Source organism: Ranitomeya variabilis, chromosome 4 (genome assembly GCF_051348905.1).
Source record: "Ranitomeya variabilis isolate aRanVar5 chromosome 4, aRanVar5.hap1, whole genome shotgun sequence".
NCBI classification, from domain to species: domain Eukaryota; kingdom Metazoa; phylum Chordata; class Amphibia; order Anura; family Dendrobatidae; genus Ranitomeya; species Ranitomeya variabilis.
Genome location: NC_135235.1, coordinates 305,724,258 through 305,743,986, shown reverse-complemented (window position 1 = coordinate 305,743,986; position 19,729 = coordinate 305,724,258). Strand labels below are relative to the sequence as shown.

Sequence of the window (19,729 nt, the reverse complement as noted above, 5' to 3'; positions counted from 1 at the left end):
TTTAAGAAACTTTGGATTTTTTTTCACCTCTTAAATAAAATAAAACCTAGCCATGTTTGGTGTCTATGAACTCGTAATGACCTGGAGAATCATAATGGCAGGTAAGCTTTACCATTTAGTGAACATGGTAAAAGAAAGAAAAAAAAACAGGTGTGGGATTGCACTTTTCTTGCAATTTCAAAACACAAAAAACTAAGAAAAAAAAATCTGAAAATGGCCCAGGAGTGAAGGGGTTAAGAGTTAAATATAGTCACAAAACGAAATTGAGTAACCACCCCCCAAAAAAGGTCCTTGTTCTTAGAAGAGCTCCGGCACTTACCACCGGCACACACTAGAGGTCGCTGCTGCGCACTGCAGTCCCTCCTCCTCACCTGCCACTCACTGGTAGGCGGAGCCTAGAGACGTCAGAGGGTAAGGGCCAAAAACTCATCGCCCTGAGTTATCGTCGCTGTGCCTCGTCTCATTTTAAATAGCAGTCGTATCACCCAGGGAAATGTATGATTGTCCCGTTCTCCAGCACCATTCCTACTCGCTCTTGCGGCGCCGCTGCTCCTTCGGACACGGTGAATTTCCGCTATGAAGCAGCGGCTGCTCAGTGCCCGCCCGGGGCCTTCCTACAGGATCCGGCCGGGGAAGAGCGGCTCCGCTAAAAGCAGGAATGCCCTGGCTGTGCGCTGTAAGCTGGCCGCCAGCTCTGAGCCGCACACGTCCCGCTCCAGCGCCCCCAGTGAGGAGACGACGAGCCGCGGTGCGCTGCTGGTGGAGGAGGGCGTGTGTGTGACCGTGCTGCAGCCCGGAGAGGTGAGTGCCGCGTGTGGTAATGTGTGCAGGGGCAGAGCGGGGCGCCCCCAGCTGGTCGTGTGCAGGGACGGGGCAGAGCGGGACGTGCTCCTGTGTGCAGGGACGGGGCAGAGCGGGACGTGCTCCTGTGTGCAGGGACGGGGCAGAGCGGGACGTGCTCCTGTGTGCAGGGACGGGGCAGAGCGGGACGTGCTCCTGTGTGCAGGGACGGGGCAGAGCGGGACGTGCTCCTGTGTGCAGGGACGGGGCAGAGCGGGACGTGCTCCTGTGTGCAGGGACGGGGCAGAGCGGGACGTGCTCCTGTGTGCAGGGACGGGGCAGAGCGGGACGTGCTCCTGTGTGCAGGGACGGGGCAGAGCGGGACGTGCTCCTGTGTGCAGGGACGGGGCAGAGCGGGACGTGCTCCTGTGTGCAGGGACGGGGCAGAGCGGGACGTGCTCCTGTGTGCAGGGACGGGGCAGAGCGGGACGTGCTCCTGTGTGCAGGGACGGGGCAGAGCGGGACGCCCCCCACCGTGCACAGTCTCCATTTCCAAGATCTCTGCCTCCAAGAGTTAAGGCTACTTTCACACTAGCGTTTTTTTGCATACGTCGCAATGCATCGTTTTAGCGAAAAAACGCATCCTGCAAAGTTGTCTGTGGGATGCGTTTTTTCCCCATAGATTGCGACGATTGCGTCGTGGTGTGGCGGACCACCGGCAGCAAAAAACGTTACATGTAACTTTTTTTGTGCCGACGGTCCGCTATTTCCGACCGCGCATGCGAGGCTGGAACTCCGCCCCCACCTCCCCGCACCTCACAATGGGGCAGCGGATGCGTGGAAAAACAGCATCCGCTGCCCCCGTTGTGCGGCGCTTGCACAGTATACGTCGGGCCGACGCAGCGCGACGGCCCCGTACCGACGCTAGTGTGAAAGTAGCCTAATGAATTCTGTCCTGGTCACTTCTGCAGATCTAGCAGTTCTTTAAATGCTGAGCTCTGTATAACCCCGCCCACATCACTGATTGGCAGCTTTCTGCCTACGCACAGTGTAAACAAAAAGAGGCCAATCAGTGGTGTGGTGAGTTATACAGTCATGAATATGGAGGACTACATGGCAGCAAGATTACCAGTCCTCTACTGATAAGTTTTATCAGCAGGAGATTATCAAAACTACAGCAAGCAGCCCAGTAAGTGACACATCGCTGGAATCGGGGTCTCTATCTCTGTATCATGCTAAATTCAGATTAGGTGGCAAAAACCTGGTGTCAGATTCACTTTAACGAAGTCAGCACTATAGTATTCATGCAAATTCATTAGAAGTCCAGGCCCTGCAATGAATTGGGCACGTGTCATCAGTGCCGTACACCTCCGCCAGAGAGCTGGGGTATGTTTCTGCCATAATTCACACCATTAAAGTGGCATAGGTTTTCATGTATTTGCCAGGTGGGCTTAGCCACGCTCCATCCTACCCAAGCACCGCTTACTTTGGAAGAGGTGGCTGTGATTGGTGCAAAAATGCCAAAAGTCGCAAACATTTTGCAGAACATAAAGTTGCGCAAACATTTTGCAACACTTAATTTTAATTTTTTTTACAAGAGAAAACTAGGGAAACCACTTACATCTGGCCCATAGTTTAACTAGCCGTATGTTGACTATAGAGACCAGACTAGTCCTGCACTGCCCCGGCCGGCTTCTGGTGTTTGACAGGTGACTGGCTGTATATGCCCATGGGGACACCTGTCAATCACCGCCATACCTGTCTGCTATACCACAGCCAGGCTCAGATTCATGTTGCCTATGGTTCGGGCAGCATGTCTATATTAACAGGTGCCCAATAGCTAGGTGTACAGGCGGCGTCCTCTCTGCTCCCAATGCAGAAGTGAGCATATGTTCTCTTTTTATGTTCTCTTTTGTATAAGGGTTTGATTTTTTATTTTTTTATGTAAAGGGAAACATTTTTTGTCACTGTTTTCAGGAAACCAAATTATGTAAAAACAGCATTGTTTAGTTGTTGTTTTTTTTCCATTCAACTTGCAGACAATTAATGTTAATTTTAGCATACTTGTCCATCCAGGTGCCTCAGTTCTGATGATGTGTAAGGTTTACCTTCTAAATTCCAGTATTGAAGGATTTTGGAAGAGATTGAAAGGAGATTTGGGGTTCCTTTTGTGTTTTAATTATTTTTTATTTTTCTATAGTTTTTTTTTTCTTAAGCTTTTGTATTTTATATGGGCCATGGGCTTTGCCTCTGGTGGGGCTTAATGTCATTCACTATCTGTAATTCTTACACATTTTGGCCACATGAAAACTTATTATTGCATTTTTTTTTTCCCCCAGAAATTGACTTTCATAGGTAAATGTGTCCTGACCTGTTTGTACGGCAGCGTGAAAGTGCTGGGCTTAACAATCAACTCCAGCCAGATCCCTTATGAGCTGTTTTCACCAAAAACCCATGCGCCCCTGGCAATCGAAGGACTGAAGCTGAAGAAGAAGAATAAAATGCGGAAGGAGATCCGAATGGAGGCCCGGATGCTGCTCCGTGGATATCTGTCCTTGGGTAAGAAATGACTCCTCCGCCGGGAGTGCCATCTGAATATTCATACTGGACCATAAAAACTGAGGACTGGGCACCACTAGTACGTGGCATGTGTCAGCCATAAAGTCTGTAGCTGTTAGGGGCCTTGTTTTTCTTATGGGGGCTGCTAGACTGCACAGAGGGGACCTCTCCGCCTTACAAGCATCCTCACTGTTTTTTGGGTAAAACAGACACGATCAGAGTTTTCTCTAATACTGGGCGATCGTGCCGGTGTCAGTCACTGCCAGGCTCCTTTTGGCAGAGCCGTATCTGTTGTGCCCTGCATGATCAGAGCTGACGTACATGTGCGCCATGTTGGGTCCATTTCTGGAAGTAGTTGCAGCCTCGGAGGTCGGGTTCCTGATCTTATAAAGCCGCCATTGTAATGCAAATTTTTAAAAAACTGACCGTCACATCCAAACATAAACTAAGGCTGGTTTCACACTTGCATTTTGATCTGCAGCGTTTGTACAGAAGAAAACGCATGTGTTTTTTTCCCCCTATGTTTAACATTAAAAACGCATGCGTTTTTTTTGTACTCGTTTGGCCGCGTTTAACGACGCATGCGTTTTTTTGCTGCATGCGTTCTGTCGCAGAAATGCAACATGTAGTAATTTCTAGAGGCGTTTTTTGCGGCAAAAAAACGCATGCGTTTTTTTGCGGCAAAAAAACGTATTGTTGTCTATGTAAACGCATGCGTTTTTAAGCACATGCGTTTGCTTGCGTTAAAAACGCATGCGTTTTTATAGAAAAAAACAAGAATACACCCCGATAAGCCACCCCCCACCATCAAGGTGATAAAGGGATCCTAACCCTACCCCTAACCCTAACAATATAACAGTGAATACTCTACGAGTTAATATTTTTAGTTCTCTATAGCAATACCGTATATCTTGGGGTGTCCACATTGAACAAAGCTTTTTATTAGAAGAATGTCCTGGTCACCAGGTCAACATAATAGCCAATCCCTATGGATCACTAGGATCCCTAGGGTTAGGGTTTGGATCCCTTTATCACCTTGATGGTGGGGGGTGGCTTATCAGTGACCTGGTGACCAGCACATTCTAATAATAAAAAGCTACCCCTAACCCTAACCCTAGCTATTTCTATTTATAGTGGGTTTTCTAGTTGATTTTGATGATTGGCAGCTGTCACACACTTCTCAGCATGCGTTTCAAAAACGCAAACGCATGAAAAAATGCATGTAAACGCGTCAAAACACCGCGTTTTTTTACCGCATGCAAAAACGCATGCGTCTAAAAAACGCAGCGTTTGTACGCGTTTACATGCGTTTTTTTTAAAACGCTGCGTTTATAAACGCAAATGTGAAACCAGCCTAAGTCTGAACAGGTGCTTACCTAGAGTTACATCATTGTAATGCAGACCTTCTCTTGTTGCAGATTGCAGAAGGGCAGTAATGAAAAACTTCAAATCCTCCTGCTCCATCCTGCTGCTCGAACGCTTGGAGGATACCGCAGTCAACTACATCTTGAGTCACCCGGAATACGCCGGCTTCTTTGGCACAGAAGTGGTATGAAGTTCTAGTAACATTTTATTTCCTTTTTATTCCTCCTGGAAATGTTGGTAGAAATCAGCACCTGAGTGTTACCGGTCTCATTGTCAATAAACGTTGGATTCTGCGAGGACACGTCCCACGGAGAATGGTACAATGTATGCCAACTCTCCAGGAGGAATAACAGAGGGACAAAAATGTCAATTTGTATTTTGCTGCAGCCCCATCTTTGCACCCGCCACCCATTTCTGGTGGTTGGACCCCCTACTATCATTGAGTCAGTGTTGTACAAGGTGGAATGTGCTGTGCCTCTGACCCCATTCACTCTTATGGGGTCTTATTGATTCTCTCTAAGCCCCGTCCTTGATTTTCTATCCTGCATGTCTAGAGCTATAGTAAACCACAGGTGGTCATTGAGGAGAAGACCACCGTTGATCCCTGGCAGAGACTGGGGTCCCCGCTTCTTTCTGCCTTGCCTAAGTGACTCGAAGTAGATTTGTCACTCTGCTTCCAGTATGATTGGACCGATTCACTGATCTTGTAAGAAAGCTTCTCAGAAAATCTTTCCTTGCTTTTCAGAAAAATAAACAGTCGTCCACGGTGATGGATCCGGTTCTACAATCTATTGGCGTTTACAGCTGTGATCCTGAGAGCGCCGTCACTATGTCGGAGGCCGTGACGTCAGCAGCCCAGCAGTTGGTCAGCGCCTGCCTCGGTATGTCCTGTGGGGTCACACACACCTTCCTTTTTTTTTTCTCGCCTTTTAGATCTGTCTGTAATGCAAACCTCTGTACTCACTGAATGCAGATCTTACCTGTGACTTTTGAATGGAAAATCAGTCCTGGGGGGGAGCAGATTTCTCTGATAAGATACTCCAGTTGTTGTGAACTACAACCACCAGAATGCTCGGTGTTGTATGCAACAACAGGAGAGTGGCAGGTTACCCTGGTGTACATCAGATCACAGATGAAGAACGAGGATCTCCAAATACTGGATGTCCTGAAGACACTGTAATGTCACTTTCTGCTGGTTGCTTATATTCAGGGTGTCTTCTTCTTTTTAGAGGAAGACGATGGCTGCCCTATTATTTTGGTGTGTGGCCCCAAAAACGTCGGAAAATCAACTTTCACCAGATATCTCATCAACCAGCTGCTACAGCAGTGAGTAGATATGTAATAAACTTTACAACAGACTACAAGTGGCCGACCACCGACCCGAACATCTGCAGCTAGACCTCGCTCATCCTTCTAACTTCTGTGTCTTTCAGCATCCCGTGTATTGACTACCTAGATTGTGACCTGGGTCAGACTGAATTCACTCCTCCTGGTTGTATCTCATTGACAAGTGTCACTAAGCCAGTTCTGGGTAAGTATCTGCATATACACTCCATGGCCAAAATTATGAGGACGTCTCTATCAGCATGTGCACCATCCTTATCCTAACCCAAGGGCTTTGGTGTGGACTCACCCCAGACAAAGTATTGGGGCACAGGTCTTAAATCTGTCACCTCAGTTAGCCCCCTCCAGTGTATAAAATTCAGCCCCTCGTCCCCTGATGTATTATTGCTCTCTTGCTCTCCTAGTGTGTAACATTCGGCCCCTCGCCACCCCCGATGTATAATATCCAGTCCCTTTCTCCCCCAGTGTGTAACATTCGGCCTCTCTCCCCCGCCCCCCCCCCCCCCGATGTATAATATCCAATCCCTTGCTCCCCCAGTGTGTAACATCCGGCCCCTTACCCCCCACTATGCTATCTGACATAACTAACATGTGACAGAATGGCCGGTGGAGCAGAGCTTGGATACCAGCACGGTCGGTCCTGTAATAGAAACCACCGGGGTAATAAGTCCATACATGACATTTCTTCCTCCTGAATAGAGATGAGCAAATTTGTTCAGGTCCCTTGTTTATTCAGCAAGCGATAGCGCTTCCCGGAAAAGCTGTAGAGAGAACCCGGCTCCCTACTTCTGCACAATTTCAGTGACATCATTCGCTGCCTGATTACTATTTCTTTATCGCTTGATTGGGGGACACAGGACAACCATGGGTGTATGCTGCTGCTGCTAGGAGGCTAACACTATGCAAAAAAAGGAAAAGCGTAGCTCCTCCCCGGCAGTATACACCCGCCGACAGTCGCCAAGTACCTCAGTTTGTGCTTAGTGTCTGTAGGAGGCGGACCTGGATCTTCAGATCCGCTGCTAACCTTGAATTCCTTTACAGGTTTTGTTGTTTTTATTAACGATTTGGCTTTCTTTTTCAGATACAGCATTCAGGGATTCAGGGTGCAATCTCCCACCCTGCCTCCCCAGGAGGGCGGCTGAGCGAGCAGTGTGGTTTCATCCGCATCGCAGCTCTCAGACCGCCGGCAGGACATTATCCCCTGTCACCCTCCCAGGTGCTCCAGGGTCTTTATGGTGGCGGTCCTTGCCAAACAGTCCCCCTCACCCCTCTCCTCGGAGAGGGCTGAGAGGAAGACTGTGGTCACCAGCGGTGACCCTCCCCCTTGTCTTTGGGGTCGAGGCCGTCTTCTGGACGAAGGATTCCGTATCCAGCGACCCCTCTCTCAACGGGCCCCTGGACGATCCTCTCTCCCCACTCTACCTGTGGAACCGGACATGCAGGTACCAAGCGCTTCAGCGGCAGCCGCTTTACCACAGCAGTATCCTCCCCTGACTAGATGTGCAGCGCTCTCCCTGACACAAAGTCCCAGTTTTGTTTTGTTTTTTACTTTTGTTTTCACCGCTGCGGCCGGCCACGCCCCCTCCTCGGGCACGCTTTTTCGGCGCTCTTTTCCTCCTCCACTCAGGATGGCTCTTACATCTCGGGCACGCCCTTCCCTTTTGGCGCGGCCCTATCATGAGCCTTGGCTTATCCTCACAGCACAGCTCCGCCCCTTTTTCACCACTGGCACTTCCTGTCTCTGCAGCTCCGTGCACAGGAGAATCGTGCGTTGGGGACACAGATAACTCTGCTCTGCGGTGCGGTAGGATTGCGATTGCTATATTGGCCCCTCCCTCGGTATTATCCATACCACTGTAGGCCCCTTAGTCTTTTTTGTAGTATAGCGCTGCAGAATCTCCTTATGTCCTTATGTTGTAAGATAAAGTGGTCAGTAGGCCAATCGTCGCCTCTCTGCCAGTCCTGCAGTCCTCCTGCCATGTCTACCCCGCAGGAAGCTTCTGACTCTCGGGATGGGGGCGCTCCCCCTCCCCCTGAGTGGGCCGTTGCTATCTCGCAGTCGGTCTCTGATTTGACTAAGGTGTCTCAGTCCCTGATCCAGGCGCTTGAACGTCTTCCACAGCTACCTACAGCAACCATTGCTCCGACCCAGGGGCGTAACTACCGCGGTCGCAGCGGTCGCCATTGCGACCGGGCCCCGCAGGTCAGGGGCCCCGGGCCGGCAGGTCTGAGCAGGGCCAGGCTGGCCATCGGGCACTTCTGGCAAATGCCAGAAGAGCCGATGCCAGTAGTGGGCCGCTGCACTGTTCCTCCCCCGGAACCCCCCCCAGTGCCGCCGCCGCCGCATTTAACTATACCGGCGTCTATGACACCGGTATAGTTCAATGCAATGATGGGAGGAGAGAGCGTCACCTGACGCTTCCTCTCCCATCATTCCCCGCTCTGCCTCTGACAGTACACTGCGGGTGCGCGATGACGTCATATCATCGCGCACCTGCAGTGTCCTGGGCAGACTGCAGCCGCCAGGAGCAGCGCGGGCAAAAGGAAAGGTGAGGAGAGTTTTTTTTTTTTTTCTTTTTAACCGGACTGTGGGGCCATTATCGGGGGGGGGGGGATGAGATGTGGGCTGTGCTCTATATATCCCTGTGCGGGCTCTGCTGTATATACCCCTGTGGGGGCTGTGCTGTATATATCCCTGTGCGGGCTCTGCTGTATATACCACTGTGCGGGCTCTGCTGTATATACCACTGTGCGGGCTCTGCTGTATATACCACTGTGCGGGCTCTGCTGTATATACCACTGTGCGGGCTCTGCTGTATATACCACTGTGCGGGCTCTGCTGTATATACCACTGTGCGGGCTCTGCTGTATATAACACTGTGCGGGCTGTGCTGTATATACCACTGTGCGGGCTCTGCTGTATATAACACTGTGCGGGCTGTGCTGTATATACCACTGTGCGGGCTCTGCTGTATATATCCCTGTGCGGGCTCTGCTGTATATACCACTGTGCGGGCTCTGCTGTATATACCACTGTGCGGGCTCTGCTGTATATAACACTGTGCGGGCTGTGCTGGATATACCACTGTGCGGGCTCTGCTGTATATAACACTGTGCGGGCTGTGCTGTATATACCACTGTGCGGGCTGTGCTCTATATACCCCTGTGCGGGCTCTGCTGTATATAACACTGTGCGGGCTGTGCTCTATATACCACTGTGCGGGCTCTGCTGTATATAACACTGTGCGGGCTGTGCTGTATATACCACTGTGCGGGCTGTGCTGTATATACCACTGTGCGGGCTGTGCTGTATATACCACTGTGCGGGCTCTGCTGTATATACCACTGTGCGGGCTCTGCTGTATATACCACTGTGCGGGCTGTGCTCTATATACCACTGTGCGGGCTGTGCTCTATATACCACTGTGCGGGCTGTGCTCTATATACCACTGCGGGCTGTGCTGTATATACCACTGTGCGGGCTGTGCTGTATATACCACTGTGCGGGCTGTGCTGTATATACCACTGTGCGGGCTGTGCTGTATATACCACTGTGCGGGCTGTGCTGTATATACCACTGTGCGGGCTCTGCTGGATATACCCCTGTGCGGGCTGTGCTCTATATATCCCTGTGCGGGCTCTGCTGTATATACCACTGTGCGGGCTGTGCTGGATATACCACTGTGCGGGCTGTGCTGTATATACCACTGTGCGGGCTGTGCTGTATATACCACTGTGCGGGCTGTGCTGTATATACCACTGTGCGGGCTGTGCTGGATATACCACTGTGAGGGCTGTGCTGTATATACCCCCTGTGCTGGCTGTGCTGTATATACCCCTGTGCGGGCTGTGCTGTATATACCCCTGTGCGGGCTGTGCTGTATATACCCCTGTGCGGGCTGTGCTGTATATACCACTGTGCGGGCTGTGCTGGATATACCACTGTGCGGTCTGTGCTGGATATACCACTGTGCGGTCTGTGCTGGATATACCACTGTGCGGTCTGTGCTGGATATACCACTGTGGGGGCTGTGCTGGATATACCACTGTGCGGGCTGTGCTGGATATACCACTGTGCGGGCTGTGCTGGCACCCAACACCATGTTGCAGTGCAGGAGATTCCTGCAACAGTCCGAGGCGTATCTAGGGGAAGCGGGGCAGGGGAAGGTGGGGGGGTTGTGGGGGCGGGGGAAGGTGGGGGGGGGGGTAGGGGGGGGGCCCCATTTGGAAGTTCGCACCGGGGCCCATAACTTTGTAGTTACGCCACTGCTCCGACCGTCCCCCATGGCGAGTCGGTCGCACCTGACCCTGAACCTCAGGGAGACAAATCAGCCAGCCGCTCTAGAAAGAGGACTCTTTCTGGCTCTTCGTCTAGTTCTCCGGGTCCCTCCGCAGCGCTCAAACTGCTCTCCTCCTCCCAATTCCCCTCTTAGGAGGAGGACATTGGGTCTGATGTGGATTCCCAGTCCGGTTCTGACTCTGATTCAGACCAGACTTCTAGCATGCAGGCTGTCGTAGATAGTCTTATTTCGGCTATCTCGCAAACCCTCAAACTAAAACAAGACGAGGCTTCTCCCCCAGGATTCCTCTGTCTCCTTTAAGCGGGTGAAGCGTCCCTCTCGCTCCTTTCCTACCCATGAGGAGTTTGAGTCTACCCTGTCTAAACACTGGGAACATCCTGAAAAACGTTTTTCGGGTAGAAAACATCTGGACGTGCTCTATCCCTTTAGCACCGATCTTCTCTCCAAGTGGGCTGAATCTCCCAAGGTCGATCCACCGATCTCCCGTCTTTCCTCCAAGACTTCTCTCCTTACCGGACGGCGCATCGCTTAAGGACGCATCGGACAGACAAATTGAGGCGCTGGCCAAATCAGCTTTTGATGCAACGGGTGCTTCCCTCTGCCCCAGCTTTGCTTCCACATGGGTAGCTAAGGCCATCTCTGCCTGGGCCAAGATTCTCCGCCGAGGCATTTTGGCTTCGGCCTCCCCTACCTCGCCGACCAGATTAACCACGCAGGGAAATACCTTCTCACTGCCTCCTTAGATGCAGCAGCCTGTTCAGCCAGGGCAAGCAGCAACATTGTCGCTATGCGCCGCATTCTTTGGCTCAAAGCATGGAATGCAGATGCTACTTCCAAAAAGTCTCACCAACTTTGGCGTTTCAAGGTTCCAGGCTTTTTGGCGCTCGTCTGGATCAAATTATCTCAGACGCGACTGGGTGCAAGAGTACCTCTCTCCCCCAGTCCAAGCCAAAACGCTTCTTTAACCCAAAGGCTCCTCGAACATTTCGCCCCTTTCGTCCGTTTGCAGCCTCAGATTCCTCTTCGCAACAAGAGCGACCCGCTAACACGGGTGAACGTAGAAAACCCTCTTACAAGCCAGCTCCCATGTGGAGATCCAGGGCTCCACTTCCCAGGTCTTCTGGACCTCGTTCCAACAGATACCGTTCCAAGTGACGGGTCGCCCCCACCTGGGAGTCTTTCCAGGGTGGGAGGCAGGCTTCTTCTCTTCAAAGACACCTGGCTGTCAGTGATCAGCGACGCCTGGGTCAGAGAGATTATCACCTCCGGGTACAAGATCGAATTTTCTACCCTCCCGGAAAATCGCTTCTTTCTCTCTCGCCCCCCAAAGCAACCGTCCCATTTACCCGGCTTGCTTCAAGCCGTAACGTCTCTGGTCGCCGCCGGAGTCCTAATTCCCGTTCCTTCGGAAGACCGTTTTTGCGGGTTCTACTCGAACCTTTTTGTAGTCCCAAAGAAGGACGGGTCTCTTCGCCCTATCCTGGATTTGAAGCTTCTGAAACGCCACGTTCGACCTCGCCACTTCAGAATGGAATCCCTGCGGTCAGTGATCGCCGCCATGGAACCCGGGGAGTTCCTCTGCTCGGTCGACATCCAAGATGCGTACCTTCATGTCCCCATCTGCGTACGGCATCAGAGATTCCTTCGGTTTGCTGTCGGGGACAATCACTACCAGTTCACGGCTCTCCCCTTCGGTTTAGCGTCTGCCCCCAGGGTCTTCACCAAAATCATGGCGGCGGTCATGGCCCTCCTTCGTTCCAGGGGGATCCTCGTTATCCCCTACCTCGACGATCTGTTGATCAAGGGGTCCTCTCGTCTAGACTGTGCCCACAGTCTCCAGGTCTCCCTGGACACCCTGACCCGTCTCGGCTGGATTATCAACCGGACCAAATCCTCTGATTCCATCCCAACGACTGTCCTTCCTGGGCATGGTGTTCGACACGAACTTAGCTTGGGTCTTCCTCCCAGAGGACAAGTTCTCAGTACTCCTCAAGGCGGTCCGCCTTCTCAAACGCCCAGCCCCTCAGTCACTTCGTTTCTGCATGGGAGTCCTGGGAAAGATGGTGGCCTCCATGGAGACTGTTCCTTTCGCCCAGTTCCACACCCGCCCCCTCCAACTATTCCTCCTATCCACCTGGAACAGGTCCTTGGACTCCCTGGACCGTCCCGTCGACCTTCCTCTCCAGGTCCGTCAGTCCCTAACCTGGTTGACGTTGTCCTCCTCTCTCCTGAGAGGAAGATCATTTCTTCCCCTTCAGTGGCAGGTCATCGCCACCGATGCCAGCCTTCTCGGGTGGGGAACAGTCTTCCGACAACACACGGCTCAGGGCCGTTGGACCACCCAGGAAGCTCTCCTTCCCATCAACCTTCTGGAGATCAGGGCAATCTTCCTTGCGTTAATCCGCTGGCAGTCTCTTCTGTCGAATCTTCCCGTCCGCATCCAGTCGGACAACGCCACTGCCGTGGCGTACTTAAACCACCAGGGCGGGACTCGCAGCGGCCAAGTAATGGCAGAAGTGGCAAAGATTCTTCGGTGGGCGGAACGCCACGTTCTGGCCATATCAGCCGTTCATATCCCCGGGGTCGAAAACTAGGCAGCCGACTTTCTCAGTCGCCAGGGCCTAGCAGCGGGCGATGGTCTCTCCACCCCACAGTCTTCAATCAAATTTGCCTCCGCTGGGGTACGCCAGACGTCGATCTTATGGCGTCCCGGATGAACCACAAGGTCCCTCAGTTTGTCGCCAGGTCCCGGGATCCTCTTGCCGTCGGCCACGACGCTCTGGTAATTCCATGGTCCCAGATTCAGTTTCCCTACCTGTTCCCACCCCTCCCCTTGATTCCAAGGGTGGTAAAGAAGATCAAGTTGGAAGGGATTCCAGTCATACTGATAGCGCCGGACTGGCCAAGGCGGCCGTGGTACGCCGAGCTCGTAAACATGCTCGCGGACACTCCTTGGAGACTCCCGGATCGGCCAGATCTCCTCTCGCAGGGACCTCTCTACCACCAGAGTTCTCAGTCGCTGAGTTTAATGGCATGGCCGTTGAGGCCGCAGTCTTGAAAAACTCTGGTCTCTCTTCCCAGGTCATACAGACCATGATCAGAACCAGAAAACCGGCGGCTTCCCGTATCTACCATAGGTACTGGAAAGCGTTCTTTCACTGGTGCGAAACCAATGAAGTTTTTCCAATGTCCTTTTTTCTTCCGGATCTTCTCGGTTTCCTCCAGTCTGGTCTCGATTCGGGCTTATCCCTCAGCACACTCAAGGGACAAGTGTCCGCTCTGTCGATTCTCTTCCAGAGTGACCTTTCCTCCATTCACCAGGTTCGGACTTTTCTACAGGGAGTTGCGCATATCGCCCCTCCTTTCCGTCCTCCCTTGGGACCTTAACCTGGTCCTTGGCGCTCTTCAGGCTGCTCCCTTTGAGCCTCTTCATGACGTGCCCTTTTCCCTTCTCTCTTGGAAGGTCGCCTTCCTCATTGCCATTACATCCATCAGGAGGGTCTCCGAGTTGGCAGCCCTGTCATGTCGTTCCCCTTTCCTGATTCTTCATCAGGATAAGGTCGTTCTTCGACCGGTTCCAGAATTCCTTCCCAAGGTGGTCTCGGCTTTCCACATCAACAAAGACATTGTCCTTCCATCATTTTGCCCTTCTCCGGCTCATCCTTTGGAGAAGTCTCTTCACAAGCTTGACGTGGTCAGGGCCATTCGGGTCTATCTTTCTAGAACCGCTCCCTTCCGTCAATCCGATTCTCTCCTTGTCGTTTCTGAAGGTCGTCGGAAGGGCTTTCAAGCGTCTAAATCCACCAATTCGCGCTGGATTCGCTCGGCAATTTTAGAATCGTACCGTGTTCATGAGGCACGTCCTCCCCCGGGGGTGCGAGCTCACTCCACCAGAGCTGTCGGAGCTTCTTGGGCTGTTCGCCACCAGGCCTCCGCCTGACAAGTTTGCAAGGCTGCAACCTGGTCGTCTTTGCACACGTTTACGAGGTTCTATCGGGTTTATACCCAAGCCTCGTCCGATGCAGGTCTTGGTAGGAAGGTACTGCAGGCGGCGGTCGCACACCGGCCGACCTGAGACCTTTTCTCTTTTCCTTTCTACCCATCCTTTTCCGGGACTGCTTTTGGACGTCCCATGGTTGTCCTGTGTCCCCAAATGAAGCGATAAAGAAAGAGGGATTTTTGGTACTTGCCGTAAAATCTCTTTCTTGGAGCCTTCATTGGGGGACACGGCACCCTCCCTACTGGTTTGTTCTGGTACCGTGTTTGGGGCCTGGAGACCCTAGTTGAGTTGGTACTTTTACTGTTATGAGTTCTGTCGCTTCTCCTACTGCTTTTTGCACTAACTGAGGTGCTTGGTGCCTGTCGGTGGGTGTATACTGCCGGGGAGGAGCTACGCCTTTTTCCTTTTTTGCATAGTGTCAGCCTCCTAGCAGCAGCAGCATACACCCATGGTTGTCCTGTGTCCCCCAATGAAGGCTCCAAGAAAGAGATTTTACGGGAAGTACCAAAAATCCCTCTTTACGGTAAGTACCAAAAATCCCTCTTTTTCTTGTAAGAAAATGATCCATTAACCCTTGGTTCTGCTGAGTGGCATGGTCACCAGTGTAGTGTCCAGGAAGCCCCCTCTCCTGTAATAACACATTATTTATGACCCGCGTGCTGTGAGCACTTCTGACATGTTGCCCTTGCTTGCATGTGTTTCTCATTGTTTTTCATTTACCTCTTTTTGGTATTAGGGCCTCCATTCACTCAGCAGCGGGACCCTCAGAAAATGGTTTACTTTGGCGAGCCCAGCTGTGAGCAGGACATGGAGCGGTTTATCGAGTCGGTGAAATACGTTGTATCGGGTTATAAGCAAGACCAGCCGCTCATCATTAATACCATGGGATGGGTTAAAGGTCAGCGTCCCCCGTTTCTTGTCCATATTTGCGGCACAGTGGTATCCTGTCTATCATGTCGCCATTTCTTCTTTCTCTTTTAGGATTTGGATTGCTGCTCCTGATTGACCTCATACATCTCCTTTCTCCAAGTCATATAGTCCAGATGACCATCAATGACAAAAACGTGATGGAGCCACTGACGCCCGACTACATCAGGAACTCCACGGGCTTTATGACCAAAGCTCAGGCACAGTGCAGGAACCGAAGCATTGACTTGTTAGATTTAGAGGAGTCGGACTACAATGACCAGCACCACTCCAGAACATCCGAAGGGCATCATCTCATACAGATCGAGAGCACCTTTAAAAAAGCCGGAGATACTGACAGGATGTAAGCTGGCCACGCTAGGGGCCACAAATGACGCCTCTGGGACCATTGAGTTTCAGTTGATTTCCTCTCCCCCAGCACAATAGGGGGTGCCACCATAGCACACAAGGAATCAACCCGTCCCTGCATATTTTGCTGGTTCCAAATTGGGATCTAATCTGGCACCAACAACATTTTGCAAACTTTTTGTAACGTTCTGCATCCGAGCACTAATGTTTAATGACTTTCTTCTTTCACCAAGGACTTGCCACACCTGGATCCTGCGTGACCTGGCGATGTCGGGATACCTCAGTAAATTACAGCAGTTTGATCCAGACCAGATAATCCCATTGAACGGGCTGTTACCCTATGAGGTGAGTTTCTGGCCAGTTGTAAAAGTCTTAGGGTATGTGCACACGTTTGCGGATTTGGCCCTGCTTATTCGCAGCAGTTTTCCATGCGGTTTACAGTACCATGTAAACCTATGGAAAACCAAATCCGCTGTGCCCATGCTGCAGAAAATACTGTGCGGAAACGCTGTGGTTTATTTTTCTTTATCGCTTCATTGGGGTGCACAGGACAACCATGGGTGTATGCTGCTGCTGCTGCTGCTAGGAGGCTGACACTATGCAAAAAAGGGAAAAGGCGTAGCTTCTCCCTCTCAGTATACACCCACCGACAGGCACCAAGTACCTCAGTTTGTGCTTAGTGTCTGTAGGAGGTGGACCTGGATCTTCAGATCCGCTGCTAACCTTGAATTCCTTTACAGGTTTTGTTGTTTTTATTAACGATTTGGCTTTCTTTTTCAGATACAGCATTTAGGGATTCAGGGTGCAATCTCCCACCCTGCCTCCCCAGGAGGGCGGCTGAGCGAGCAATGTGGTGTCGTCCGCATCGCAGCTCTCAGACCGCCGGCAGGACATTATCCCCTGTCACCCTCCCAGGTGCTCCAGGGTCTTTATGGTGGCGGTCCTTGCCAAACAGTCCCTCTCACCCCTCTCCTTGGAGTGGGCTGAGAGGAAGATGGTGGTCACCAGCGGTGACCCTCCCCCTTGTCTTCGGGGTCGAGGCCGTCTTCTGGACGAAGGATTCCGTATCCAGCGACCCCTCTCTCAACGGGCCCCTGGACGATCCTCTCTCCCCACTCTACCTGTGGAACCGGACATGCAGGTACCAAGCACTTCAGCGGCAGCCGCTTTACCACAGCAGTATCCTCCCCTGACTAGATGTGCAGCGCTCTCTCCCTGACACAAAGTCCCAGCTTTTTTACTTTCGTTTTCACCGCTGCGGCCCGGCCACGCCCCCTCCTTGGGCGCGCTTTCGGCGCTCTTTTCCTCCTCCACTCAGGATGGCTCTTACATCTCGTTCACACCCTTCCCTTTTGGCTCGGCCCTATCAGGAGCCTTGGCTTATCCTCACAGCACAGCTCCGCCCCTTCTTCACAGCTGGCACTTCCTGTCTCTGCAGCTCCGTGCACAGGAGAATCGTGCGTTGGGGACACAGATAACTCTGCTCTGTGGTGCGGTAGGATTGCGACGCTATATTGGCCCCTCCCTCGGTATTATCCATACCACTGTAGGCCCCTTAGTCTTTTTTGTAGTATAGCGCTGCAGAATTTCCTTATGTCCAACTCTTCTGGAGCCTCCCTTCCTGTGCTCGTTGTAAGATAAAGTGGTCAGTAGGCCAATCGTCGCCTCTCTGCCAGTCCTGCAGTCCTCCTGCCATGTCTACCCCGCAGGAAGCTTCTGACTCTCGGGATGGGGGCGCTCCCCCTCCCCCTGAGTGGGCCGTTGCTATCTCGCAGTCGGTCTCTGATTTGACTAAGGTGTCTCAGTCCCTGATCCAGGCGCTTGAACGTCTTCCACAGCTACCTACAGCCACCATTGCTCCGACCGTCCCCCCATGGCGAGTCGGACGCACCTGACCCTGAACCTCAGGGAGACAAATCAGCCAGCCGCTCTAGAAAGAGGACTCTTTCTGGCTCTTCGTCTAGTTCTCCGGGTCCTTCCGCAGCGCTCAAACTGCTCTCCTCCTCCCAATTCCCCTCTTAGGAGGAGGACATTGGGTCTGATGTGGATTCCCAGTCCGGTTCTGACTCTGATTCAGACCAGACTTCTAGCATGCAGGCTGTCGTAGATAGTCTTATTTCGGCTATCTCGCAAACCCTCAAACTAAAACAAGACGAGGCTTCTCCCCAGGATTCCTCTGTCTCTTTTAAGCGGGTGAAGCGTCCCTCTCACTCCTTTCCTACCCATGATGAGTTTGAGTCTACCCTGTCTAAACACTGGGAACATCATGAAAAGCGTTTTTCAGGTAGAAAACATCTGGACGTGCTCTATCCCATTAGCGCCGACCTTCTTTCTAAGTGGGCTGAGTCTCCCAAGGTCGATCCGCCGATCTCCCGTCTTTCTTCCAAGACGGTTCTCTCCTTACCGGATGGCACGTCGCTTAAGGACGCATCGGACAGACAGATTGAGGCACTGGCCAAGTCAGCTTTCGAGGCAGCGGGTGCTTCCCTCTGTCCCAGCTTCGCTTCCACCTGGGTGGCTATGGCCATCTCTGCCTGGGCCAAGATTCTTCGCCGAGGCATTTTGGCTTCGGCCTCCCCTACCGAGCTGGCTGACCTCGCAGACCAGATTAACCACGCAGGAAAATACCTTCTCACTGCCTCCCTAGATGCAGCAGCCTGTTCGGCCAGGGCAAGCAGCAACATTGTCGCTATTCGCCGCATTCTTTGGCTGAAAGCATGGAATGCAGATGCTACCTCCAAAAAGTCTCTCACCAACTTAGCATTTCAAGGTTCCAGGCTTTTTGGTGCTCGTCTGGATCAAATTATCTCTGACGCGACTGGTGGCAAGACGCTTCTTTAACTCAAAGGGTCCTCGGACATTTCGTCCCTTTTGGCCGCTTGCAGCCTAAGATTCCTCATCGCAACAAGAGCGCCCCGCTACCACGGGCGAATGCAGAAAACCCTCTTACAAGCCAGCTCCCATGTGGAGGTCCAGGGCTCCACCCCCCAGGCAGTCCGGACCTCGTTCCAACAGATACCGTTCTAAGTGACGGGTCGCCCCCACCTGGGAGTCTTCCCAGGGTGGGAGGCAGGCTTCTTCTCTTCAAAGACACCTGGCTGTCAGTGATCAGCGACGCCTGGGTCAGAGAGATTATTACCTCCAGGTTTAAGATCGAATTTTCTACCCTCCCGGAAAATCGCTTCTTTCTCTCTCGTCCCCCAAAACAACCGTCCCATTTACCCGGTTTGCTCCAAGCCGTGGCATCTCTGGTTGCCGCCGGAGTTGTAGTTCCCGTTCCTTCCGACAAACGTTTTTCCGGGTTCTACTCGAACCTTTTTGTAGTCCCAAAGAAGGACGGGTCTCTCCGCCCTATCCTGGATTTGAAGCTTCTGAACGGCCACGTCCGACCTCGCCACTTCAGGATGGAATCCCTGCGGTCAGTGAACCCGGGCAGTTCCTCTGCTCGGTCGACATTCAAGATGCGTACCTTCATGTCCTCTGTGTACGGCATCAGAGATTCCTTCGATTTGCAATCGAAGACAATCACTACCAATTCACGGCTCTCCCTTTCGGTTTAGCGTCGGCCCCCAGGGTTTTCACCAAAATCATGGCGGCGGTCATGGCCCTCCTTCGTTCCAGGGGGATTCTCGTTATCCCCTACCTGGACGATCTGTTGATCAAGGGGTCCTCTCGTCTACACTGTGCTCAGAGTCTCCAGGTCTCTCTGGACACCCTGACCCGTCTCGGCTGGATTATCAACATGACCAAGTCCTCCCTGATTCCGTCCCAACGACTGTCCTTCCTGGGCATGGTGTTCGACACGAACTTAGCTCGGGTCTTTCTCCCAGAGGACAAGTTCTCAGTTCTCCTCAAAGCGGTCCATCTTCTCAAACGCCCAGCTCCCCGGTCGCTTCGGTTCTGTATGGGAGTCCTGGGGAAGATGGTGGCCTCCATGGAGGCTGTTCCCTTCGCCCAGTTCCACACCCGCCCTCTCCAGCTATTCCTCCTATCCACCTGGAACAGGTCTTTGTGGATTCCCTGGACCGCCCCGTCCACCTTCCTCTCCAGGTTCGTCAGTCCCTAACCTGGTGGACGCTGTCCTCCTCTCTCCTGAGAGGAATAT

General features: G+C 52.4%; 1 protein-coding gene across 1 annotated transcript in view; it reads left to right on the top strand.

Moving 5' to 3' along the window:
- Window positions 1-452: 452 nt before the first annotated feature.
- The window catches only part of NOL9 (nucleolar protein 9), a 30,577-nt gene continuing 11,300 nt past the window's right edge, over window positions 453-19,729 (top strand). Inside the window, exons 1-9 of the mRNA XM_077250376.1 lie at window positions 453-801; window positions 3,120-3,339; window positions 4,758-4,888; window positions 5,450-5,585; window positions 5,934-6,030; window positions 6,138-6,235; window positions 15,086-15,247; window positions 15,331-15,619; window positions 15,858-15,969. Coding sequence (XP_077106491.1) covers window positions 577-801; window positions 3,120-3,339; window positions 4,758-4,888; window positions 5,450-5,585; window positions 5,934-6,030; window positions 6,138-6,235; window positions 15,086-15,247; window positions 15,331-15,619; window positions 15,858-15,969 — 1,470 coding nt within the window. The 5' untranslated portion in view covers window positions 453-576. The remainder of the gene's footprint in view (window positions 802-3,119; window positions 3,340-4,757; window positions 4,889-5,449; window positions 5,586-5,933; window positions 6,031-6,137; window positions 6,236-15,085; window positions 15,248-15,330; window positions 15,620-15,857; window positions 15,970-19,729) is intronic.